This window comes from Gopherus flavomarginatus, chromosome 8 (assembly GCF_025201925.1).
Source record: "Gopherus flavomarginatus isolate rGopFla2 chromosome 8, rGopFla2.mat.asm, whole genome shotgun sequence".
Classification (NCBI taxonomy): Eukaryota; Metazoa; Chordata; order Testudines; family Testudinidae; genus Gopherus; species Gopherus flavomarginatus.
In genome coordinates, this window is record NC_066624.1 from 65,661,799 (window position 1) to 65,689,033 (window position 27,235).

The 27,235-nt window shown below is 45.4% G+C and overlaps 1 protein-coding gene across 1 annotated transcript in view; it reads left to right on the forward strand.

The window, feature by feature from the left end:
* Positions 1–9,403: 9,403 nt before the first annotated feature.
* The window catches only part of EFHD1 (EF-hand domain family member D1), a 45,218-nt gene continuing 27,386 nt past the window's right edge, over positions 9,404–27,235 (forward strand). Inside the window, exon 1 of the mRNA XM_050963760.1 lies at positions 9,404–9,958. Coding sequence (XP_050819717.1) covers positions 9,651–9,958 — 308 coding nt within the window. The 5' untranslated portion in view covers positions 9,404–9,650. The remainder of the gene's footprint in view (positions 9,959–27,235) is intronic.

Below are 27,235 nucleotides of genomic sequence, written 5' to 3' on the forward strand. Positions count from 1 at the left end.
TGTTGATTTTCAACACAAATTTGGCCCTACTCACATCCATTACTTAACTGTGAATCACGGTATACTAAAGTATGCTACACAGTATACATGGTATATACAGGGTCTAATAATTTCGCATTCCAGTTTCACTTCATATACATGCTCCCGTCACCAACTGGTGCCATTGTAAACTGTCAGTTTAAGGCAAAATAACTTCCAACTGACATTGTTAATAAATTAATCACATACGAAGACAAAACATTGTGGCTCATGAGCCCTGGAGCACCCATGGAGTTGGCGCCTATGCATGTTTGACCTCTGGCTGGGATGCCTGTAATAACTCTAAATAGAGGATTTGGTATTAATTTTTAATAAAGATGTTGTTGTACACTAAACTAGTGTGAGTGCTTGGGAAAAGAGGAGGCAGGAGGCTTACCCAAAGTTTTTAATAAAGTATCAAACTCTTATAATTGCTTACAAGCAATAGCAAACACAGTGATCTGCATTCTGTAACAACATACAGCTTATTATATTTCTGCAATAATGTCACCAGGTGGTGTGATGCTACAGGTACACCCACCATCGCTTATGTCTCTTACTTGCCTGCATCCAGCCCAAGTGATGACAAATGCCCTTTCTGCTTTCCTATATTAGGCCTCCTAACCAGTTGTGGCTTGAGCCTATTCCTGGCAAAAGCTTTCTCCCTTTATCCTTGCAGATGTTGTACTGCATACCATGCTTCTATGGGATTGAGCATAGGAGATCCCCATAGTTTTGTAGGCAGTGCTATCTTGCCTATGCAGTAGAACCTCAGAGTTACAAACACCAGAGTTATGAACTGACCAGTGAACCACACACCTCATTTGGAACCAGAAGTACATAATCAGGCAGCAGCAGCGACCAAAAAAAAAAAAAAGCAAATACAGTCCAGTACTGTCATAAATGTAACCTGCTAAAAAAAGGGAAAGCAGCATTTTTCTTCTGCATAGTAAAGTTTCAAAACTGTATTAAGTCTATGGTCAGTTATAAACTTTTGAAAGAAAAACCATAATGTTTTGTTAAGAGTTAGAGTTACAAACAACCTCCATTCCCAAGACATCTCTGAGCTTCTACTGTACATCCTTCCACCATCCTGTAATGGCTCAGTGTCTCTAAACAGTCTTCTGCCATCAGGGTTTGGTTTCATAAGCCAGGACTGCAAAAACTAAGTGGAGACCCCTAAAAGTAACAGTGGTACTGACCAAGATCTGCAGAATGACAGAGTAGTAGCCTTTCCAGTTGACAATCACACACTCCTTGTAGTGGGCAAACTATAGGCGCATGTGCCACTGATGACCCAGCACCATTGAGGAAACTATTATTTCAGATCCAGCTAATCTAGTAGGGCCAATATAGTGCTAATCTATAAAAAGGGAAAGAAGGACAACCTGGAGAACTACAAATTAGTCAGCTTAACTTCCGTACCCACAAAGATAATGGAGCAAATAATCAATAAATTTGTAAACACCTAGACAATAATAAGGTGATATGTAACAATCAACATGGATTTGTCTGTCAAGAACAAATCATGTCAAACCAACCTAACAGCTTCCTTTAACAGGGTAACAAGCTTGTGGTAGATGTGGTATATCTTGACTTTAGTAAGGCTTTTGATACTGTCCCCCATGATCTCCTCATAAACAAACGAGGGAAATGCAGCCTAGATGGAGCTACTATAATGTGGGTGCACAACTGGTTGGAAAAGCATTCCCAGAGAGTAATTATCAATGGTTCACAGTCAGGCTAGAATGGCACATCAAATGGGGTCCCACAGGGATCGGTCTTGGGTCTAGTTCTGTTCAGTATCTTTGTAAATGATTTAGATAACGGCATAGAGAGTATATGATATTTGATGACAATACCAAGCTGGGAGGGGTTGCAAGTGCTTTGAAGAATAAGATTCAAATTCAAAATGAGCTGGACAAACTGGAGAAGCATACAAAATGGGAAACGATTGCCTAGGAAGGAATACTGTGGAAAGGGATCTGGAGGTTAAGTGGATCACAAGCTAAATAGGAGTCAACAGTGTAACACTGTTGCAAAAAAAAGCAAATATTCTGGGCCATAGGTGCCGACTCCGTGGGTGCTGTGGGGCTGGAGCACCCCCAGGGAAAAATTAGCTGGTGCTCCACACTCTCCGGCAGCCAAGATCACACACCATCCTCCTCCCCCTCCCAGCGCTTCCTGCCTGCTGCCTAACAGCTGTTTGGCAGCGCTTAGGACTTTCCGGGAGGGAGGGGAAGGATTGGGGATGTGGTGCACTCAGGGGAGGAGGCAGTAAAGAGGCAGGGCAGGGTCTGGGACTTGGGGGTAGAGGGTGGAATTGGGGCAGGGCAAGGGTGGTGCAGGGGCAGGGGCAGGTCCAGGGGTGGGGTGGGTCGAGCACCCACAGGGCAGAGGGGAAGTCGGCGCCTATGTTCTGGGCTGTATTAGCAGGAGTGTTGTAAGAAAGACACAAGAAGTAACTCTTCCACTCTACTCTGTGCTGATAAGGCCTCAGTTGGAGTATCATGTCCAGTTCTGGGCACTGCATTTCAGGAAAGATGTGGACAAATTGGAGAAAGTCCAGAGGTCAGCAACAAAAATGATTAAAAGTCTAGAACCCATGAACTATAAGGGAAAATTAAAAAAAAATGAGTTTGTTCAGTCTGGAAAAGAGAAGACTGAGGATGGACATAACAGTTTTCAAGTACATAAAAGGTGTTAAAAGAAGGGTAAAAAGTTGTTCTGCTTAACCTCCGAGAATAAGACAAGCAGTGGCCTTAAACTACAGCAAGGGTTAGATATCAGGAAAAACTTCCTGTCAGGCTAGTTAAGCACTGGAACAAATTGCCAAGGGAGGTTGTGGAATACCTATCAATGGAGGTTTTTAAGAACTGGTTAGGCAAACACCTGTGAGGGATGATCTAGATAATACTTAGTTCTGCCGTAACTGCAGGGAACTGGACTAAATGACCTGCTGAGGTCCCTTCCAGTCCTACACTTCTTTGATTCTATTTTGGGTACATTAGCTATGTCTACTACGTGTTGGTAAACTACATTAATATTTGCCTCACCCAGTGATTTCCCTACAACCCCCCCCGAATTTCCCCAACCCTCCCCTGTCCCCCTGCCTAGTTTTGTGAACTGGTTACATGCCAATTTAGTAACTGTTTGGAAATTTAAATTGAAACATTAATACACATTTTAAAAGCATATACAAGTGTATGATAAAATATGTGTATCTGAAAAAGTATATTAGATTTGAAAAATATGAACATAGACTAGCTTCCTTATACAGCTTTTGTTTTTTATGACAATGTCAGTGCATTCATTTCTGTGATGTTGGCCAACCTAATAATTTCAAATGATGATTTGTAAGCAAAGTCTAAATGAGCTCTCCCTAACATCTAGTGGTGAGCTGGGGCTGGGGGGAAAGGCTTCAGGACCAGATTGTATTTACATTCACACCTAATCTACCTATGTATCCAGCAAACAGAGCTGTGTTGTCCAAGTGATAGATTTTGGCTAGGGCTGGGTTACAAATCACTTGAATGCGGCGGGTGGGAGGATATGAAATGTTGTTGTTGTTCTTATTGTATGAGTAAAGGGCAGTAGAACTGTACCTAGCCTGTGCTAATTGAGGGCATCAAGAGAGAGGGTGGGGACCTGTCCCTCTCCACTGTTTAAAGACAGAGCTGATTAGGCTCCATAGATAGTCTTTTGTTCTGTTCAATGACCACTGCAGCTGAAATCACTGACAATCAGGTCCAAGTGCTTAGTCCTGCTGTGGGAATAGTGTTTCTGTGGAAGACACAGCCCAGACTGCACTAGCAGTGAGGTTCCCCCACTGAGAGCTCAGCTGAAATCACTGAAAGCTGGGTGGAACCTCAAGAGACCAACTCACAGAGGTCACAGTGGCAGGTGACAGCAGAAGGTGACTGCGCAGGGCCATTGGCAACAGAGTGGTGGAGTGAACGGCGGCACAACAAACAGCAGTGACCAGAGCAAACAGTGAGCACCTGGATGAACGAGCAAGGTGCCTTTTTGCCGCCCACCTGGGAGGTGTACTCACATGAAAGCACCTCTGAACTCTGAGTCTCCACTGACCAAGGACAACACCAGTGAGTGGGGTGCGGAGGAGGAAAAAGTGAGGGGCACGTTAAATAAACATTTGTTTGTTGGACTATATTTTAGTGACTTTGCTCCAGAGTGCTAGATTTGTGACTGTGAATGGAAACTTATGTACATACGTTTCCTAGTAGGCCAAGATTTTTAAAATGCATTATTTGCCAAGGTTGTTATCTCACATCATTGCTATATTGAGAGGTAATTATGTTGGAGAGTTTCTGTACTAAATATTTTTATTATAATAATTAATTTTTTACATAAGAATGGTCATACTGGGTCAGACCAACGGTCCATATAGCCCAGTATCCTGTCTTCCGACAGTGGTCAAGGCCAGGTGTTTCAGAGGGAATGAATAGAACAGGTAATCATCAAGTGATCCATTCCGTGTTGTCCACTCCCAGCTTCTGGCAAACAGGCTAGGGACACTCAAAGCACGGTGTTGCATCCCTTCCCATCCTGGCTAATAGCCACTGATGGATCTATTCTCCAGGAATTTATCTAGTTCTATTTTTTAATCCTGTTATAGTTTTGGTCTTCACAGCATCCTCTGGCAAAAAGTTCCACGGGTTGACTTTATGTTGTGTGAAGAAGTACTTCCTTTTGTTTTTTTTTTAAACCTGCTGCCTATTAATTTAATTGGTTGACTGCTAGTTCTTGTGTTATGTGAAGGATTAAATAACATTTCCTTATTCACTGTCTTCACACCAGTCAAGATTTTATAGACCTCTATCATATCCCCTCCTTAGTCGTCTCTTTTCTAAGCTGAAAATTCCCAATCATTTTAATCTCACCTCCTGTTTCATACCCTTAATCATTTTAGTTGCTCATCTCTGTACTTTTTCCAATTTCAATATATCTTTTTTGGGATGGGGTGCCCAGATCGGCACACAGTATTCAAGGTGTGCACGTACCATGGATTTATATAGAGGCAATATGATATTTTCTGTCTTATTATCTATCCCTTTCTTAATGATTCCCAACATTCTGTTTGCTTTTTTTGTCTTCTGCTGCACCTTGAGTGGATGTTTTCAGAGAACTATCCACAATGACTCCAAGATCCCTTTCTTGAGTGTCAACAGCTAATTCAGACTTCATCATTTTGTATGTATAGTTGAGATTGTTTTCCAATGTGCATTACTTTGCATTTATCAACATTGAATTTCATCTGCCATTTTGTTGCCCAGTCACCCAGTTTTGTGAGATCCCTTTATAACGCTTCGCAGTCTGCCTGGGACTTAACTATCTTGAATAGTTTTGTATCATCTGCAAATTTTGCCAACCCACTGTTTATCCATTTTTCCAGATCATTTATGAATATGTTGAACAGTAATGGTCCCAGTACCGACCCCTCAGGGAAACCACTATTTATCTCTCTCCATTCTGAAAACTGATAATTTATTCCTTACCTTTGTTTCCCATCTTTTAACCAGTTACTGATCCATGAGTGGACTTCTCTCTTATCCCATGATGGCTTACTTTTCAAAAGTCAATTTAAATTAAATACATTTTAAAAATATATATATATTTTTTAGAAATCTAGACCTGCTATGTGTTTTGGTGTAACTTGCATTATCCTTATGTTAAATTTGTATTATCATAACAAAATATTTACTTTATTCATATCTCTTTTATATGTTGCAGATCAAAGTGAAAATGAAAAGACAAAAAACAATACAACAATTTTTCCACTCAAAGGCCTCAAAAACAACCCAAGATGAAGAACACATCAAGAACCAAGAATATATCAACATGTCATCTGATGGTTCAAGTGGTATATATACATCCGACCAGCCTGAAGCACAAATACAGCTACCTACTGAAGAAACAGTGTCTCCGAAACCTAAAGGCAGTTCCCGATGTTTGTCAGTCAAAGTGTTCCCATTTATTGAAGTTACAAAAAATGGCTACTGGTGCACTTCTTGCAAAAAAGCTTATGAAGAAGGAAAGCTTCCCAATGCTATAATTGGTAAAAGTGGAGGAGCTTGGTTTGTCAAACCGATCAGCAAAGCCAGTGCTGACAAACTACATGAAAAGGCTGCAAAACACCAGGCCTCTGGAGTGCATCAACATGCAGAAAGCCTTATAAGCCCACTTTCAAAGCCAATTTAAGAAGTACTTAATGAGTCTGTTAAGAATGCTGGAGACACAACACAGTTCATGCGAATAAACATTGCAGTGGCATCCTACTTTCTATTTAAGCATGAGATAACACACACTACAAACTGGAGGCCAATGTTAAGACACATCGGCTGCATCTGTGACAACCCACATCTTAGAAGAGTTACATGCTTGTCAATTGGACCCCAAACAGATGGCTGCTTGTGCATTTGATGAAGCTGCAAACTTCCCTGGAAGACATGGTGGAGTACAAGCTTTGCTCAGAGAAAAGTGTAACCCTAATCTCTCCTATACACACTGCAGAGGCCATCTACTCCAACTAGCACTAGTACGAGCTGCAAAATCTTCAAAAAACATTAAAAAAGTTATCAATTTAATGTCTTCATTATATTATTTTTTCAGCAAGTGTCCAAAAAGACTAAATATCTTGGAAAATATAGAAGATACACTGGGACTGACGTTCAAATTAGTCCAACCTGGGAAAACCCGCTGGATTTTTTGTGAGTGATCCTTGGCTGTTGTCTTAAAGTTACTCCAGCCGTTATTACTGGCTTTGGAAAGTATCTACCAAGATGATATGAATCTAAGCCCACGTCCAGACTAACCCGCTGTATCGGCGGGTTAAAATCGATTGCTCGGGGATCAATATATCACGTCTAGTCTGGACGCGATGTATCGATCCCCGAGCGCGCTTACATCGATTCCGGAACTCCATCAACCCGAACGGAGTTCCGGAATCGACACGGAGAGCCGCGGATATCGATCCCGCGCCGTCTGGAAGGGTGAGTAACTCGATCTTAGAAATTCGACTTCAGCTACGTTATTCACGTAGCTGAAGTTGCGTATCTAAGATCGATTTTCCTCCCCTAGTCTGGACGTGGCCTAAGTAGTGAGGCTGGTGGATTACTTTTGCTACTACGTTCAGAGCAGACTAATGCCATTCTCCCTCTCATAAGTCTACTGTTGAAGCCACTTGGGTCATTAAACAATGCCATCCAGGCATCTGCTACAACAGTAGTACATCTTTGTCCAGCAATAGAAGCTACATTTGGATCAATCAGAGTCATCCATTGAAAAAGTACTGGAAGAAGTAAAGACTTCTGTCCAGAAGTTGACTAATGAAGGCATTAATATTGAGTCCTTAAGTGAAGAAGACAAGAGGTGTTTGTTAATACAATTGAAAAAGTACACAGACTTGATTCTTAAAAATCTACAACAGCGACTTCTAGATTCTGCTCAACCTCTACGTAGCTTTTACAGATGCCTGTCCTATAAAACACCAACAGCTGGGTGGAGAGAGGCACTACAAGCAATGGGGCTGTCATGTGGTCAGGACAGAATAGAGAATTTGAACACAGAGTGGACTATCATACGATGAATGAATGATGATTTGACTTCAATTTCTTTTTTATCATCACTAGCAGCTCGACCACATCTTTGTGTTCTGTATCCAGGGATGAAAGAAGTAGGAATTCACTTCTTGCTACTCCCAGTCATAACAGCTACAGTTAAGCGTTCTTTTTCATCACTGAATAGAATTTTGTGTTCTGAAAGAAGTCGCCTTCTGCCTGATCATGTGAATGAACTTATGAGCATATCAACTAAAGGAATGGAAGTACCAGACACACGAGAAGCCACTGAAGATGAATGTATTGCATTCAAGAAGTTCATTAGCAGCGTTGTGCAAAATTATAACAAGAAACCAAGAAAGATGTAGACGTGGTGCTTCATAGAAGGCTTGATTAGCCAACTTTAATTTGTGTGATGATTTTAAAACATGAGTTAAATCTAATAAAATGGTGATGAAACATTTTTCAGTTTTTACTATGGTGCCATACAGCCCACCTTCACCCTCACAGTCTCACACTTCACCGGCCCGGACACCCCTACCCCTGTAAATTCAAACATTCACCCTAATTTCAATTCCTGGGGAAACCACTGTCCTCATCAACCTCCACCACAGTACTGATAGTTGACCTGCCTGTAGCAGATTAGGGTAGCCAGCTTCCAGATGGCAAAAGAAACCAGCTTCTGGACTGGTATGGCTTCCTGAACTTGTGTGTCCTCACGCTGGTGTGGCAGGGTAAGCATCTCACCTCCATGCAAGTGACCTTCCTCATGCTGTGCAGGCTGATGAGCTGGTGCCAGGCATGGGAAGGAGAGTCCACTCAGCAGGCACCCAAGGCAGGGTGCAGGGGGCACGTACAGGTGCTATCCTGGGCCCTGCAGAGGAATGGACCTGCTCCCCCAGGGTGGGCAGCCCCAGGCATAGGCTGCGCTGATGCTAGAGCAGGGTTGGCAGGCGCCCGCAGCACAAAGCAGAGCCAGTTGCTGAATGTTTATCAGGGTCCTCCAGAGGTGAGCTAGACCCTGCCTTGCCTGCAGTGCTGGGCTACGCAGCACTGTCTGCTCAGTGGAGGGTGGAGGAGGCTGACCTGAAATGGATGGGGGGGAAGTGGGGTGGTCAGGGTGTAGGGGGAGCAGGATAAGGGGACAAGGACAGGAGGGGTGGGCAGGGTGTGGGGGAACTGGGGCAGGATAGGTTGTGGCGGGAGTAGGGCAGGCTGGGTGCAGGGAGGAGTGAGGCGGGAGAACTGGGCAGGGTGTGGGGCAGACTGGGTGTGTGAGGGGGAAATGGGGGGGTAGAGCTGGGAAGGGCAAGGGGTAGGCTGGTTTTGGGGAGAGTGAGGCAGGCTGGGCAGGGGCTAAGTAGGTATGTGCAGGAGGAGTGGGATAGGGCAGAGTATGGGGGGAATGAGGCAGGTGGGCTGGGTGTGCAGGGGTGGGGTGTGCTGGGTAGGAGAGGGGAGTGAGGTGGGCTAGGCAGGGCATGTGGGGGAGTGGGGCAGAGGATAGGGTATTGGGGGGAGTGAGGTGGACTGCGTGTGGAAGGGGCAGGGCTATGAGTGGGGTGAGGTGGGCTGGGCAGGGTGTGTGAGGTAGTGGGACAGGGTGTGGAAGGGACAGGGGGCTGGGCTAGGAGTGCAGTAAGTGGGTGCCAGGCCAGGCCGGGCAGGGTGCGTGAGGTAGTGGGGCTGGGTGTGGAAGGGGCTGGGCTAGGAGTGCAGTGAGCGGGGCGGGGCTGCGCCGGGCTGGGTGTGGCAGGGGCAGGGCCAGCAGTGCAGTGCAGTCAGAGGGGCTGGGCCGGGCAGGGTGTGTAAGTTGCTGGGCTAGGCGTGGTGGGCTCGGCTAGGCGGGGGATAAGTGGGGCGCGTCCGGAGGACTTGGCTTTTGGGGCCGCCCGTGCCAGGCAGGCGAGGGAACTTCCCGGCGCGACCTTAACTCTCCACCCCGCCCTGCTCCTGAAGCCTGGGAATAAAGTTCAGGGGCGGGCGCCGGGCGCGGGCTGTGAACTCGCGGTGCGAGCGCAGGGCGGCTCCCGCCTGTCCCCCGCGCGCCTGGCCATGGCCACTGACGAGCTGGCCCAGAAACTGCAGCGCCGGCTGCTGCTAGAGGAGAGCAGCCCGGAGCCCGCGCCCGGCGAGGAGAAGGCAGCGGCGGGCTGGGCGTCTGGCCCGGCCGGGCAGGAGGAGGAGGGCAGGAGCTCCATGCTCGCCAGCGCCGACTCGGAGCTGGGCGCCAAGCTGAGCCGCAGGCAGGACATCAACGAGGGCATGGCCCAGCCCCGCCAGGCCAAGGTCTTCAATCCCTACACCGAATTCAAGGAGTTCAGCCGACGGCAGATCAAGGACATGGAGCAGATGTTCCGACTGTAAGCAGATCCCCGCGCCTGCCCCCCGACCCCACCCCGCCGCAGAGCACCTGCCCCTGGCTACCCGCCGGCCGGGCGAGTGCTCAGGGAGCTTGCCCCGTGCCCAGGAGGGCTCGGGCTGGCTTTGGTTGGCGCCGCTGAGCGGGCTAACTGGCTGGCTGAGTTCTGGGGAGAGGTTCTCCAGCGCCAGGGTGGGTGGTGAGAGAGACAGGGGAAAGGTGACTTCGGGAATCCTGTGCAAACAGGCCCTGCGGAGTCCTGCTCTAGCTCTGACAGAGCTGAGAGCGAAACCAGCATTTAAAATGTGGCTTCTTGCACTGCAGCCCTTAACACTTTACCAGTGCGAATGAATGAGGTTAGGTTGCTCTGACTCCGGGAATTGATAGGCTTAATTGGGCTGCTACTGACTATGAGACTCGGACTGCAGAACCTAATGTATTTGCATCAGAGACCAAAACTTTTCTTCTCTCTCCCCACTCCTCCATACCACTAGTTGCTTCTTCCTCTCTGAATCATGTCTGATTTGGCAAGTATCTGCCTCTTTATCATTCCAGAAAAGTCACGTTGTAGCAGAAACACTTGACCCTTCACTACTTTCCCTGCCTCTAGCATCAAACCGCACTTATATTTAGCATGTTCCTCTAAAAATGACTGTTTGCCATTTGTTTTAGTAACTCAAATACTCTTTAAAAACAGGCTTGTCATGTTTGTTAACATGCTGTTTTGCAGATTCTTGAAAAATATTCCATGGCATTCCTCCAAAACTTGGCTCTGTAAAAATATAAACCTCATTCCTGTAGAATGCTTTCTTATTTCAAAGCTGGGTGGTGAGCATGACTCTAGAGTTGCCTGGAAGAAAAAATAGATGTTTACTGTTGAAATAAAGGGCTTCCATAATACTTACCTTTTTAGCTCACTTTTAAAGCAGGCTCAGTGGGGTATTCTGCACACAAAACTAGTGTCTGATGTCACAATTGCCAGTTTTGCTGTAGTGTCCTCAACTGAATCACTGATATAGTGCAGTTCTTGGAAGCTGTGCTGGCTTTTTTCTATTCTAAAAGCTTTTAAAATGCTGCAAAAAACTTTTAAATACACTTTGTAAACTATTGTGTGCACAAAATAAGGAAGCTGAGCCTCAAACAGCACTAACTCTGTTCCTTCTCTGAGTGGCTGTTAACATAGCCTGTCCTCCCCATCCACTTTTCCCTCTCCTAACTTTAATCTTCGTGTTAATCTCACACACAATTCCAGCTGTTCATCTGTTACCTGGTGATTCCCTCTTTACCTCTCTCCATTCACCTGCCATTGCTCCTCTTTTTTTCTTTTTGTGAAAGACTGCGTCAACTTTTTCAACAAGATCCTTCCACCATCCCCATGCAGATCCTTCCCTTATTTCCACTGATGCCTATTTGTTGTCTACCTTTGGCTCTTACCCAAAGTGACAGGTACAAGTTGATGTCTACACTGCCCACGTTACAGCACAGTCGTGGCAGCACTGTGATATGGGCAATGTAGACACGCTTTATTGCTGGGGGAGAGCTTTCACGGCAGTTAAAAAAAAAAATAAAAATAAAACCACCCCGAACGAGTGGTGGTAGCTTCTATACTCGCTCTATTCAGTGCTAAAACTTTTGTCGCTTGGGAGTGTTTTTTCACACCCCCTGGACGACTAAAGTTTTAGTGCTGAAAGTGGTAGAGACAGCCTTTGACTACTAATCTTCCTTGCCCTCCTTCTCAACTCCTCCTTCTTTCTTGTATGCATCTTCCTCTCAAAATACAAACATTCCTTGGTGTTGCCCATCCTCAGAAGCCCCACTTGCTACTCCTCTGAACTCAAAATGCCTACACTTGTTGTCTTGAGTTACCTGCTTGATTTTTCAGTTGAATTTTCTGTTTTGTTTTAAATATCTTTGCATTCAGCTCTGCCATCATGCCTATAAGAAATCATCCAATTAGTGATGGGCCTTTGTCTATAGACAAATAATTATCAGTTGTGACATTACAAAGGGGTGCTGTAGCTGAGTAGAATAAGCTAGTTATGGTGTCTCTAGGAAATTTAAAATGTGTGTATTAGTGTTAGCTCTTGCTTATGTGCTGTATGCTCCTAGAAGATGGATTAGTAGGGGTTGGGGGGCTTTCAAACCATGCTGCTGTTGATGCAACTCTTTTTGCAGTTAATCTTTAATTTGAGTAAAACAACAGTTATTTTTGTCACCATTGTTTTGGAACAAGACCCTTTGCCAGTTGAATGAGACACTTGGCTAATTAAACCAATTAATCTGGGGGAGGAGGAAGAAGAGAGCAAATCCAGGTGGAAATGAATGATAATGAGTCTCTTCCAGCTCAAATAACAAAGAAAAACAAAACAATTAAAATATAAAACATGAGGGATTCAGCAAGAGGACTGCATTTGATTCTGGAAATCTGAACAGTGCTCTTGCCTATAAAACTTATCTGGCTGCAAAGTTCAGCAGCCGCTGATAGCTCTGTTTAATATCAGAGGGGTAGCCATGTTAGTCTGGATCTGTAAAAGCAGCAAAGAATCCTGTGGCACCGATGAAGGGGATGGGATAGAAGCGTTCTCAACCTAATACACAGGAGAGTTGTGTGTTGTGTGCATTCATTCATTGTGCTTATTCTCGTGTTATGCGGGAGAAGTGCATAACCTCTTCAACTTCTGATTAGGTTAAGACCAACTTTTGATTTCATACAGCAATTGGAAATGAAAGGCTAACTAGTGACTCCTCTTGAGTAATGATGCCCCTTGGTGACAAAAGTTTCTGAGCTTTGAGTGGTGGCAATAAATCAGTTGGCACCCACTAGGCAATTCTTGCACATTCTCTAAAACAGGATTTACCTAACTAGGCCATTTTCCTGAAGAACTGGCTCAGTGGGGGATATGAATGGATGCAGTTTCTCTGAGTCTCTGCTTCAATTAAAAAAAAAAGAAAAGAAAAAAAAAAGCTGTTATTGTTGCAAACAATTTTCAGAACATGACCCCAGTTGCAGTTGTCAAAAGATAAATACTGAGAAGGGGGAAGAGTTACTTAAGTTAGGCACCACTGTTGGCACAAGAACAAATGGATATAAGCTGGCCATCAGCAAGTTTAGTCCTGAAATTAGATGAAGGTTTCTAATCCTCAGAGGAGTGAAGTTCTGGAACAGCCTTCCAAGGGGAGTACTAGGGCTGAAAAACTTAACTGGCTTCAAGGCCAAGCTTGACACATTTATGGAGGGCGTGGTGTGATGAGACTGCCTGTGATGGCATGTAGTCGATCTGCGACAGCTAGTAGCAAATATCTTCAGTGGCCGGTGATGGAACGCTGGGTGGGAAAGGCTCTGAGTTACTACAGGGAATTCTTTCCCTGATGTATGGCTGATGAGTCTTGTCCACCTGCTCACTGTCTAACTGCTTGCTGTGTGTGGAGTCAGGAAGGAATTTCCCCCAAGTCAGATTGGCAGAGACCTGGGTTGTTTTGTTTTGATTTTTGTGCCTTCCTCTGCAGCATAGGGCAAAGGTCGCTTCCAGGTTTAAACTGGTGTAAATGGTGGATTCTCTGTAACTTTAAATCATGATTTGAGGACTTCAGTAACTCAGCCAGAGGTTATGGGATCCATTACTGGTGAGGTTCTGTGGGCTGCAATGTTTCAGGAGGTCAGACTAGATGATCCATGATGGTTTTCTGGCCTTAAAGTCTGAGTCTATTGAATAAGTCCAGTGTGGAAGGATTCTCTGCAGAGAAAGCTGACGTATCTGGCAAGAAAGCAGACCTCATGTGCCTACAAGACAGACACACAGAGGCAACAGCACCAAACATCCTTGGCATGCATAAGGCAGTGAACATCAAAAGCAACACCTATAGTAGCACTCTACTTGTATGTGACAAAAGATAGATGAAAAATACTGCTGTGAAACACCAATCTGCAATGGAAGTCTTATGGTTGAGCTTGACCAAATAGCAGTAGTTTGTTTGCAAACAACTTTAGTGAACAATTTGCATGGCCAACTGACGTTCTCCTGTCAGAAAAATCATACTTTGTCATAGGCGACTTCCCTAGTCACACCACCATCTGAGGATACTACTACAATGGCGAAGAAATTGTGAAATGGGAGGCAACAAACTAGATCTTGCTGTACAATTTCAAGGATATATGTACCTTTCAAAGCTCATGCAGAGATTACACCCCTTGTGATGGGTTGGATCACAGAACCCCCCTTGGGAGCTGCCAACTGATGTGCCAAGACTACTTCTGCTCCTGCTTTCCCTGCCAGCTCGGGACCCCAGCACCCTGTCTTGCTGAGCCAGACACACCCATCTGCTCCAACACAGACCCATGGTCTGAATTACTTGCCCCAAAGCTGCAGACTTAACTGAAAGCAGCTAACAGAAGTGTTTCTGCCTTTAACACTTAGATGCCAAATTCCCAATGGGGTCTAAATCCAAATAAATCTGTTTTACCTTGTAAAAAGCTTATACAGGGCAAACTCATAACTTGTTCGCCCTCTATAACACTGATAGATATGCACAGCTGTTTGCCCCCCTCCCCCAGATATTAATACGTACTCTGGGTTAATTAATAAGTAAAAAGTGATTTTATTAAATACAAAAGGTAGGATTTAAGTGGTTCCAAGTAGTAACAGACAGAACAAAGTGAATTACCAAGTAAAATAAAATAACACGCAAATCTATGTCTAATAAAGTAAGAAACTGAATGCAGATAAGCCATCTCACCCTCAGAGATGTTTCAATATGTTTCTTTCACAGACTGGATGCCTTTCTAGTCTGGGCACAATCCTTTCCCCTGGTACAGCCCTTGTTCCAGCTCAGGTGGTAGCTAGGGGATTCCTCATAATGGCTCTCTTTTCTCTGTTCCACCCATTTATATATCTTTTACGTAAGGCGGGAATCCTTTTGTCCCTCTGGGTTCTCCCCCTCCCTCCACCTTCTTAATAGAAAAGCACTAGGTTAAAGATGGATTTCAGTTCAGGTGACATGATCACATGTCACTGTAAGACTTCATTATCCTTTGCCAGCACGTGCGTGCGCGCACACACACACACACACATACATACATACAGGAAGACTTACAGGTAAAACAGAGCCATCTGCCATCAATTGTCCGGGTTAATGGGAGTCATCAAGATTCCAAACCACCATTAATGGCCCACGCTTTGCATAATTACAATAGGCCCTCAGTTATATTTCATATTTCTAGTTACAGATACAAGAGTGGTACATTTATACAAATAGGATGATCACACTCAGTAGATTATAAGCTTTGTAATGATACCTTAGAAGAGACCTTTTGTATAAAGCATATTCCTCTTACATTAGCATATTTTCATAAAATCATATAGAGTGCAATGTGACACCCATCATTCTATCATAGCCTTTGTTACCTCTGAAAATATAGGGAGCTTCAGAAGGGAGGTGTTCCCAATATGGCAGCACAGACTAGTGCAAGTGACAATAGAGGCTGTAGTACAATCAAGGAAAACAAGGTACCTGATGAGATTGAATTTCCGAAAGTCTGACCTGGGAAGGCTTTTCCTCTGAATTAGATGGATCTATCTCTAATAGTACTCCAACCCACAAGCACTCTGGCAAACTTCTCTTTGGCATGGAAGATTGCCCAAAAGCCCATCCCCAGGAGATGTCAGATACTAGATGTGCCTGGACTTTCAGAACAAACCAGCCAACAATATAAGAGAGATTCAAAACTGTTTGACTTGGATCCCTTGTGTGAAGAAACCATCGGGCTTAGGAAAATGCTTATGAGAGAGATCAGAAAGGAGTGGCACAGCCTCTGGGGGACATGATTGAAACAACAAGCCTGTGCCATAATAGCAAAAAGCATGGGTCACTATTCACAAGATTAACCCTGATAGACATTAACCAAAGCCTATCATCACAGTCTCTCCCAATGAAGTTGCACACCAACTCATCGTAAATGGTAAACCAGCCCACAAAGCGAAGTGCAAAACTAAACAGGCTAAGCAGGAACTCTGCTGTTTCTTGAGAGATGCAGAGTCCACAATGAGCAGGTCAACACTGCGGAGCTGGCAGTAGCTATGAAAATCCTGAAGTGTGGAAAGGGTGCTGGACTCAATGGAATATCTATTTGAACACTACTTCACTTTGGGATGAGAGCAAAGAAGTGGCTACTTGGCTTCTTGAATTCTTGCATGGCGTCAAGGCTGATTCAGCACTCTGGCACTTTGAGTGCAGAAGGTGGGGGCCTGCAAGGATTCTAAAAATTAATACTGACCACTCCAATCTTGTATTAAACTCCCAAGGTTATTGCTGCCACCACTCAAGTGCAAAAACTCCTTTGAGAACCCAGGAAGGTGCACTTGGGATTTTCTTCCTGTGGGGTACCCTCAAACACTTTCACACCCCTTCCGGGGAAGAGCTGAAAAAGAAAAACAAAGGAAATCGGCTGTTGCCACCAGCTAATTAAACATGCACAAACCTCTTAGGACACACAAATCCAATCCTATTCTTAAAAAAGATAAATTTTATTAAAACAAAAAGAAAATATATCTGGAAACTCAGGCTATTGCTAGATTTAAAAAGAGCAAATACAAGGATTAAGCATCAAGAACAGTTTCTTGAGGTCCAGCTTAAAGGTTACAAGCAAAACAAAAGCATTTGGGGTTTGCACAGAGGAATCCACAAGCCATAAAGAAATAAACCTAATGGTGTCTTCCTAGACATTCCCTGATCTACTTGCGTATCTGGGCTTTCAAATGAGTAGTTGCTTGCTATGATCTGATGATTTTTCAAACCTGGCCCAAAGCTTCTTACAGCATTGTTGCTCAGTCCCCTCTCCGGAGAACATCAGACAGACAAAAGTGGAGTCTTGTTTCAATTTTAAAAAGTTCTAGCCTTCCCATTGGCTCTTTTAGACAGGTGCCTACTCCTTCCTTTTACCTATTCAGGGAACTTTTTAACCATTTACAAGTAAAGCGAGTAGAAAAGAACTACTAAGAGGAATTTTATAGCTAATGGGCTGGCTGGGTGTCCCTAAAAAGGAGCTCTCCCTGATTCATTTATCACAGATGGAGACAAGCTAAAATGGTTGCACATAAACCACATATAGAAGTGAACTCTGCAAAGACTTACTGACCAGTATCCTTATTCTGCTCAACCTACAAGCATGTAACTGGATAAAAATGGGTATAATTGTGTAATAGTGGAAGGGCAGCTGGCTAACTGACCAAGTTGGTTTCCACACAAGACATTCATTCTGTGGTTGAGTTGTAAACCTAACTCAATACATTGAAGATGGCTTCAAAACCTGCAAAATGACAGGGGCGATTTGTTGATCTCTCGGGTGCTTATGACACTGTGAACTGAAACTGGCGATTCTGAGAAACGGCAAAATGGTCCAGGTCATGTACTCTCTGCTCAAAAATTGATGTTACTTCATCAAGTCAGAGGGTCCGATAAGCAGATGGCATACTCAATGGAATGGATTGCCCTAAGGTTCAGTACAATCACCCTTGCTGTTTGTCTACACAAATAAACAATCAGAATTCCCTGTGTGTGAAAATTAACTTATACAGATGATCTTTACGTTGCCATCCAGTCAAAAGATTTGAGAACTATGAGTGCATTCTAACTGGCCTCCTGAGTGTACTTGGAGAATACTGTCACACGTTGTTCCTGACCCAAATAAGACATAAGTGTATACCTTCCACCTAAAACAGACAGGCCAGGCAAAAAGTCCAGTCACTGTGGGATGGTACAGTCCTTGAGTACTATGAACATCCAGTGTACTTTGGGGTTGCATTAGACCAAATGCTGACATTCAGAGAGCACATGAAGTTGAAAAAGAAAGTGAGCTCTAGGAAACTGGTTCAACACAAACTGGGGAGCTGACCCCAAAACACTAAGAGCATCTAGTCTCATCCTGTGTTATTCAACTGTAGAATACAGCATCCGGCTCTGGTCATGCTCAAGTCATTCACACAGAATTGATACTGAACTTTATCAATACTGTAGGTTTGAAATGGACTCCCACACTGTCACCATACTGCCTCGCAGCAGTTGCACCACTATTAGTGAGGTGGAATGTCTTTAGTAAAAAGGAGAGACAAAAACAGGTATATGATCCAAGAAATGCACTGCATGGACACTTTCCACCACTCAAGAGGCTGAAGTTCAGAAAGAGCTTTGCCCCCTGAAAATCCCTTCCACAAAATATCACAATGGAAGGCTATAGAGTAACAAAACCTGGTTATTTCAAAACAACTCCCTCCAGGCACTGACCTTGAATGAAAACACTGGTGTACTCTAAATTGGGGCAGGGGCAGGAGCTGAGCTGATGAAGACTGGTGATAATATGACTGAGTGGAAGCTGAGGAATGACCCCATATGTGATTGTGTAGAGCCTAATCAAACACTTGGACACTGCCTGATACAGTGCCTTCTGTCAACATCCTGTTCTCCCAAGGAGCTAGTCAAAATAAGTGATGACACCAGATTGTGGCTGCAGTTTTGGAGCAATAAGCTATGATGATGGCCTGCTTACCGGACTGCTTATCAAAGCATGAAGGAGAGAATGAAATCCACTATAAAGGATCTACATATTCTTCAAGTGCTCATTTTGGGTAGGCCTTCAACACAGGTTGAAGAGGTGGCACAGTTTGCCTCCATTTTCCTAGAGAAGGCTCATCTTTTGAAAATTTGGAAAGGTTGTTTTGAAGACCAATAAGACCAGCATTGGGGATGATGATGATCTAGACAATGAAACTGCCAGGCAAGCTCTCAGGACTGAGCCTGGTCTGTACGACAAATGTATTGCTGGTATAGTTATATTGGCATAACCTCCTAGAAGGTAGATGGTGTTACTATGCCAACAGAAAAACTTCTTCTGCTGGCATATGCCACATCTCCTCAAACTGCATTAGCTATAGCAACAGAAGCACTTAAGTCAGCATAGTTGTCTACACTGGGAGTTGTGCCAGTGCAGCTGTGTCAAGTGTGGTGAGAGTTTTCCACACTCCTACCTGACATAGCTATGCCAGCAAAATATTGTAGGGTAGACCTGTCCCGAGAATGTAAGGAGTGAGGTGCCGAATTGAGGCACCCTGGAATATGCTCCTGCTCACCATAAGTGAGGGGTAGATCTTCATTATGAAAGTGAGATAGCACTGAAGGGAACTTCACATCTAGCTAATATGGTGAGTCAGTTTCATTTAGTTTGTTTGCTCTTGGGTGCCAGCTGAAAAAACTACTTGAGGCACCTCCAGGAACTAATGACAAACTGGATTAGTATTCTGCAAACCAGAGGAACTCGGAAGATGGCCAGAAAGCAACCCCACAGTATCATGAAGAGTGCTAGCAGCAGCGAGAGCCAAGTGAAGGAAGATTAGAATCTGAATTACAGACTTTAGGCATGTTGGGGTCTGTGCAAACAGGAGTCTATCTTGTAAACTATTGCAAGTGCATAAATAGAAATGGGGCATGTAACTTCCAGGAGATTTGGCTAGAGAGAATATTTGGACAGATGGCCTCAGGGCAGTGACTGAAAGGACAGACTCTCAGAGGAGAGGGTATAATGGGTAGTGTTGAAGTGATAATTGGAGCCAAATTAGACCCCCAATACACAAGGAATACGCTTTGATTAAAATGGGAATTGTGTATTCAAGTACATAGTCTGGCACTTAGAGTTCTCACTAGCTGGTGAGTAGTGCTGTACTTCTAAGGTGTCACTTAAAGTAGCCAGTGTCTTGTATGTGGGTCTGTAAAAGAACTACTGATTGACGTTTTGGGCTAGTACTGTGCCAGGCTGCCTACTGACTGCTCTGATCACTCTGCTGCTGCTTGCTTCCTGCTGGTTGGTTTTGTTCTTCTCCCACAGAGCTGTCCTTCTAAAGAGGACTTGTGAAACAATTTATCAGTCCACTCCCTTCCCCCTCCCCAAAATGTTCAGCATGATCATACATGCATGCAAAGAGACAGTCCTGGGATTTTGGGAAGAATCTGTAATATGAAAATCTAAGGCACCCCTTACTTTATTTAAAAACAGGACAACAGAGATGGCTCACTCAGTCTCCTGCTGCAAAAGTGAAGCATGACTTTATGTTGAGCTCCATGTATTGCCAAACACTTAGGCATTTCAGTGGACATTTCTCCAAATGAGCTCACAGATCTGGGATCCACTAGCTCTCAGCCATTAGAATTTTGTGTGCATTCTGGTAAATTTTAACACTTGCAATGATATGTTAGTCTTTATGATCTATGCAACAGCTCCATGAAGTAGGCAGAGCAGTGGTACTGAAGGCAGAAACTTTGTATTGGGGTTGTTGTTACTACTTCAAGCCAGGCGGTGTGGCAGAACCCCAGCACCCCTAGGTCCAGCACCTCTGAGGCAAAGCAAAGGAGGGAGAGGAACACAAGGGCTAAGTGACTTGACTGACTTGACTAGGGCATTTATGGACATGGATTAGAACTCCATTCCTGTGCTTAATTCACTATCTTGAGTTGTCTCTTGTGACCTCCACTCATTATGAAGAGTAGCTCAACAGCACAATAATTGCTCATCAGAGGAGTTTGCTTCAAGGCAGGCAGCCAGGAGAGAACCTGCGGTGGCCCTAGTACCATCTGTAACACTCAGGCCTGGTCTACACTACAGACTTAGGTCGAATTTAGCCGTGTTAGGTCAATTTAAAAATGAATGTGTCCACACAACCAAACCCATTCTGTCGACCTAAAGGGCTCTTAAAATCGACTTTTGTACTCCTCCCCAACTAGGGGAATAGTGCTAAAATCAACTTTGCTGGGTCAAATTTGGGGTAGTGCGGATGCAAATAGACGGTATTGGCCTCCCGGAGCTATCCCAGAGTGCTCCATTATGACCGCTCTGGACAGCACTTTGAACTCCAATGCACTAGCCAGGTACATAGGAAAAGCCCCGGGAACTTTTGAATTTCATTTCCTGTTTGGTCAGCATGGCGAACTCAACAGCACAGGTGACCATGCAGTCCCCCCAGAATCGTAAAACATAGAATGTTTCTACACTCCCGCCTATCATTTCCGTCCCTGAGGTTATTGCAGATTAGAAGGCAAAAAAACTACACTCTCAATGACATGTTTTCAGAGCTCATGCCATTGTCCCGCACTGATAGGGCATAGCTTAATGCATGGAGGCATTCAGTGGCAGAGGCCAGGAAAGAATCAAGTGAGCACGAAGAGCAGAGGCAGGATGGGTTGCTGAGGCTAATGGGGGAGTAAACGGACATGATGAAGCATCTGTTGGAGCTGTAGGAAAGCCAACAACAGCACAGACGTCCGCCACATCTACTGTATAACTGCCTACCCTCCTCCCTATGTTCCTAGCCTCCTCACCCAGATGCCCAAGAACATGGGGGCGAGGGGAGGCTCTGGGCACCCAGCAGCTCCACTCCAGAGGATGGCCCAAGCAACAGAAGGCTGTCATTCAAACAGTTTGTTTTTTAGTGTGGCTACAATAAGCAGTGTGGCCTTGTCCTTCCCTCGTCCCCCAGCCCATCCGGGCTACCTTGTCCATTATCTCATTTTTTTAATGAATAAAGAAAGAATGCATGGGTTCAAAACAATAGTTACTTTATTTCAAAGGGGGGAGGGTGGTTGGCTTACAGGGAATTAAAATCAACAAAGGGGACAGGTTTGTATCAAGGAGAAACCCGCACAACTGTCACACCGAAGCCTGACCAGTCATGAAACTGGTTTTCAAAGCCCCTCTGATATGCAGCACTCCTTGCTATGCTCTTCTGATCGCCCTGGTGTCTGGCTGCTCAAAACTGGATGCCAGGCAATTTGCCTCAACCTCCCCCCCTCCATAAATGTCTCCCCTTACTCACAGATATTATAGAGCACACAGCAAGAAGCAATAACAATGGGAATGTTGGTTGTGCTGAGGTCTGACCAACAGCGCCAGTGAGCTTTTAAACGTCCAAAGGCACATTCTACCACCATTCTGCACTTACTTAGCCTATAGTTGAACTGCTCCTTACTACTGTCCAGGCTTCATGATCAGATCCCCCGGGCAGGAGAGCAGAGTTGCAGCGGAAGTGGTGGATGAGGATGGTTAGTAGTCCTACTGCACAGTCTGCTGCCAGCAGCACTCAGGAGGACCAGAACAGATCCCCCGAGCTTATCGCTGGGGAGCAGAGTTGCAGCGGAAGCAGTGGAGCCATACACCATGCCCTGGAGGTTGCTAGGAGCCGGGCAGGGAAGACATTCCTAGAGTCCCTAGCCAAACTACATCTCCGACAAGAACGGTTAGCAGTCCTACTGCACCGTCTGCTGCGAAGGCAAGGAGCTGCTGCTGTGTAGCAATGCCAGCTGCTGTAGATGCTTCTGTTTCAAATGCTTGGAGGTCCGGGTAGGGCAAGGTACCTCGGCCAAGGCAAAAGAGCAAGAGCCCTGGAACTATTACATCTGTCAACCACAGAAGTGCTATGGGGTGTTAGAGCATCAAAGGACAGGAATATGATGCACCTAAAATCTAAAGAGGCCCGCATGTTTCCCAGAGTCACTATCCTTGATAACAGAATGTCAATGATTGCATTAGCTACTTGGATCACAGCAGCCCCCACAGTAGACTTGCCCACAACAGCAGCGGTAATGGTGAGCTGAGTGGGCTCCATGCTTGCCATGGTATGGGGTCTGCCCGGGTAACCCAGGAAAAAAAGTGTGAAACGATTGTCTGTCATTGCTTTCACGGAGGGGGGGCGACTGATGACATGTACCCAAACCCTCCTGCAACAATGTTTTTGCCCCATCAGGCATTGGGAGCTTAACCCAGAGTTCCAATGGGCGGCGGAGATTGTGGGAACTGGGATAGCCACCCACAGCGCACTGCTCCCTAAGTCGATGCTCGCCATGGTAATGAGGACGCACTCTGCGGACTTAGTGCGCTTAGTGTAGACATAATGCAGTTGACTGTGTAAAATCAATTTGTAAAAATCAACTTCTATAAAATTGACCTAATTTCATAGTGTAGACATACCCTCAGAGTGGAACTACCCTACAACTCTGAATTGGTCTGCTCCTGCCAGATATCAAGGGGGTTATGACTGCAAGTCATTGGGTCCTAAAGATGACCTTGGGTGATACTTACATATGGGTATATGAATGACCTACGATTTGCAGGAAAAGTCGTGGAGATGAGTTTTTGCACACTTGGGTGGCCTTCATAAGGGAACAGGACAGAAGTCAATGAAAATGAAAACTGAAAATCTCCTTTAGGTGTAGGGCTTTTGTACATATGGAAATTTAACGAAATAGCCATTCCAGAGTAATTATTCCAGAACAGTTACTTTAGTATGACCTCCCACATGGACTCTTTCTCCAGAATGAGTGCCTTTTATCTGAGTTTTAGTTTAATCCACTTTCAAAATCAAAAACGGAAGTAAATGGGTGACTTTTCCCCCTGGTATAGGAACTAGGAAAGATGTCTTGGAGAAACTTCCATGTGGCCCTGTGCATTGGGAGTGCTGTGAGGTCCTAGAGCCATACTTGAGCACTGGTTAGCCTTTTGATAGGAAAGATCATCTTCCTCCACTTGCTTGTTATCAACTTGCAAAAGGTTTTGTGGAACTGAGTCTCAGAAATGTTGTATCATCAGTACCCACTTTCCATGGCTAGGTGTGCAATCGGCAATCTTGCTTTCATGAGCCACATGGGGACTTGAAACATATTTTTCCCAGTTTCCCTAGTACTTATTCTTGCAACTACAGCTGGTCTTCTGGTTCTCTTCTTGGCTGCAAGATAGTCAATTGCTCTGTGGCTTCCCTTGGTTTTCAGATAAGCTTTGTATACTTTCACACACCATGTAAGGAAGTTTCTCTTACTGCTGTTCTAATCTGCCCTTGAAGAAAGAGGAAACGAAAAAGTAATACGGAGAGTTCCCCTTCCAAAATGAAGATGTAATCTAAATTTAAATTCCCATGGGCAACACTTAAAAACAACCAGTATAAACAGAAACCCTTTTTTTACCAGAGTAGCTGTATTAGGCAAGGCCTGTGGTGTCTGGGGTCCAGCATTATTAAGGACACGAGGGCCCAGCTCTACCAATGTTCAGGGCTGGGTCTCTCCCCCAGTCCTGCCTGCTGCCCCTGCGCATCCCTGCCTGTGCTCTGCCTGCAGTCACCGCTCCTGCCCCACGCTGGGCAAGGGGCAACCCCATCCCCCACCCCCAGTGAGGCTACAGTGAGGGGCAGCAGCAGGGGAGGAGGTGCACATGTGATGGCAGGCCTCCCCTGGCACCTACCACAGGGGAGATGAGGGGGCTTCCTGGACCTGAGAGGGGCCCTAGGAGCACGTGCAGTGACAGTGGTGCAAGGGGAGCCTGCTGCCGATGGGGAGAGGTGGCCTTTCCCCCAGAGCTCACTGCCCTGGTGCGCGGAGGGCTGTGGGTGGGGGGGTCATCCCTGGCCCCAGCTGTGGGTAGCATGCCTGCACCCCAAACTCCTTATCCCTGGTTCTACCTCACCCCCCCTTGTACCTCAACCCTCTGCCCCAGTCCTGAGTCGCCTCCTGCACCGTGAACCCCTCATCCCTGGTCCCACCCTGCAGCCCTCACCCCAACCCTCTGAGCCCCTCCCACACCACAAACCCCTCATTTCCAGCCCCCCTCCCGAGCCCTCACTCTCACATTTTTACATTATTGTAAAAAAAATCTGTATCAACTTACAAGGTGGGGAGGGTGAGGATGGGACGTGGACCCCTTCTGGGCACCACTAAAAATTATACAAACCTGCTGTCCCTGCTATTAGGACTATTGGTGGAATTCATAAAAGTTGTCTCTGAATCAGCTGTGTTCACCATAGACCCCATCTTGTGCTCCTTCAGTTGGATTTTAGCCTGGATGAGGTGAGGAAGATAGGGCACAATGTATCATGTCTGAAGGATGAGGTTGGGCTGCTAGCCTTTGTGATACTAAACTTTAAACTTTCTCTTCCATTAACACACGAAGCCTCTAGGTTGTATAATACTAATAACATGCAACCCTGGAGACTTGACTTCTTTTAACTGTAATCAGAGGCACATCATAGGCAATGCAAGGATCTTCCACATGGCTGTTACCCAGGTGCTCCAGCCTGTTCAAGAGGGGGCAAGCCATGAGAGGAAAGTTCAGTCTCCAGGCCTATTCAGTAAGCTTTATTAAGCACTAGCCAAGTACACAAGAAGACACTCTCTGTTTCAAAGAGCTTACAGTCCATGATTTAAAAAAAACAAACTACATAGGAAGTAGGAGACGATCAGGTGTGTGCGACTTTTTTTCATGTACTTTTCCAGGTCTGTAACTACAAAACTGAGCCCTGGTCTACACTACGAGTTTAGGTCAAATTTAATAGTGTTACATCAATTTAACCTTGCACCCATCCACACGATGAAGCCATTTTTTCTGCTTAAAGGGCTCTTAAAATCGATTTCTGTACTTCTTCCCCCAACAAGGGGATTAGTGCTGAAATTGACCTTGCTGGGTCGAATTTGAGGTAGTGTGGTCACAACTCCACGGTATTGGCCTCCGGGAGCTATCCCAGAGTGCTCCATTGTGACCTCTCTGGACAGCTCTCTCAACTCAGATGCACTGGCCAGGTAAACAGGAAAAAGCCCGTGAACTTTTGAATCTCATTTCCTGTTTGGCCAGCATGGCAATCTGCAGGTGAGTGCAGATCTCATCAAAGGTGACCATGATGGAGTCCCAGAATCATAAAAGAGCTCCAGCATGGACTGCATGGAAGATACAGGATCTGATTGCTGTATGAGGAGATGAGTCTGTGCTATCAAAACTCTGTTCCAAAAGACAAAATGCCCAAACATTTGAAAAAATCTCCAAGGGCACGAAGGACAGAGGTTATAACAGGGGCCTGCAGCAGTGCTGCATGAAGCCTACCAAAAAACCAGAGAGGCAAATGGCCACTCCAGGTCAGAGCCCCAGAGATGCCGCTTCTGTGATGTGCTGCATGCCATTCTAGGAGGTGCAGCGACCACTACCGCAACCCTGTGATTTGACTCCGTCAGTGGAGTAGCACGCAACAGGGATGCGGGTTTTGGGGATGAGGAAGATAGCTCACAGCAAGCAAGTGGAAAAACCATTTTCCCCGACAGCCAGGAGCTCTTTCTCACTCTAGACCTGGAGTCAGTACCCCCCCGAACCCACCCAAGGCTGCCTCCTGGACCCACGAGGCAGAGAAGGGACCTCTGGTGAGTACCTTTGTAAATATTATACATGGTTTAAAAGCAGCGTGTTTATTTATTTATTTGCTCTGGCATTCAAGGCCAGTACAGCTATAGGAAAAGTTTGTTAACGTGTCTGGGGATGGAGTGGAAATCCTCCAGGGACATCTCCATAAAACTCTCCTGGATGTACTCCCAAAGCCTTTGCAACAATGACTTTATTGCCTCTGCAAGCGGTGATTGAAGGGGGGAGGGGAGGGTGACTAGCTTACAGGGAGGTAGAGTGCACCAAAGCGGGGGTTCATCAAGGAGAAACAAACAGAACTTTCACACCATAGCCTGGCCAGTCATGAAACTGGTTTTCAAAGCTTCTCTGATGTGCACTGCGCCCTCCTGTACTCTGCTAACCACCCTGGCCTCTGGCTGCGTGTAATCAGTGGCCAGGCGATTTGCCTCAACCTCCCACCCGGCCATAAACTTCTCACAGATATTATGGAGCACAGCAAGCAGTAATAACAATGGGAATATTGGTTTCACTGAGGTCTATCCGAGTCAGTAAACTGTGTCAGCGTGCTTTTAACTGTCCAAATGCACATTCTACCACCATTCTGCACTTGCTTAGCCTATAGTTGAACAGCTCCTGACTACTGTTCAGGCTGCCTGTGTATGGCTTCATGAGCCATGGCATTAAGGGGTAGGCTGGGTCCCCAAGGATAACTAGGCATTTCACCATCCCCAACTGCTTTTTTTTCTGGTCTGGGAAGAAAGTCCCTTGCTGCAGCTTTTGAAACAGACCAGAGTTCCTGAAGATGCAAGAGTCATGTACCTTTCCCGGCCATCCCACGTTGATGTTGGTGAAACATCCCTTGTGATCCACCAGTGCTTGCAGCACCATTGAAAAGTACCCCTTTCGGTTTATGTACTTGCTGCCTTGGTGCTCCAGTGCCAAGATAGGGATATGGGTTCCATCTATCGCCCCACCACAGTTAGGGAATCCCATTGCAGCAAAGCCATCCACTATGACTGGCACATTTTCCAGAGTCACTACCCTTGATATCAGCAGCTCTTTGATTGAGTTGGCTACTTGGATCACAGCAGC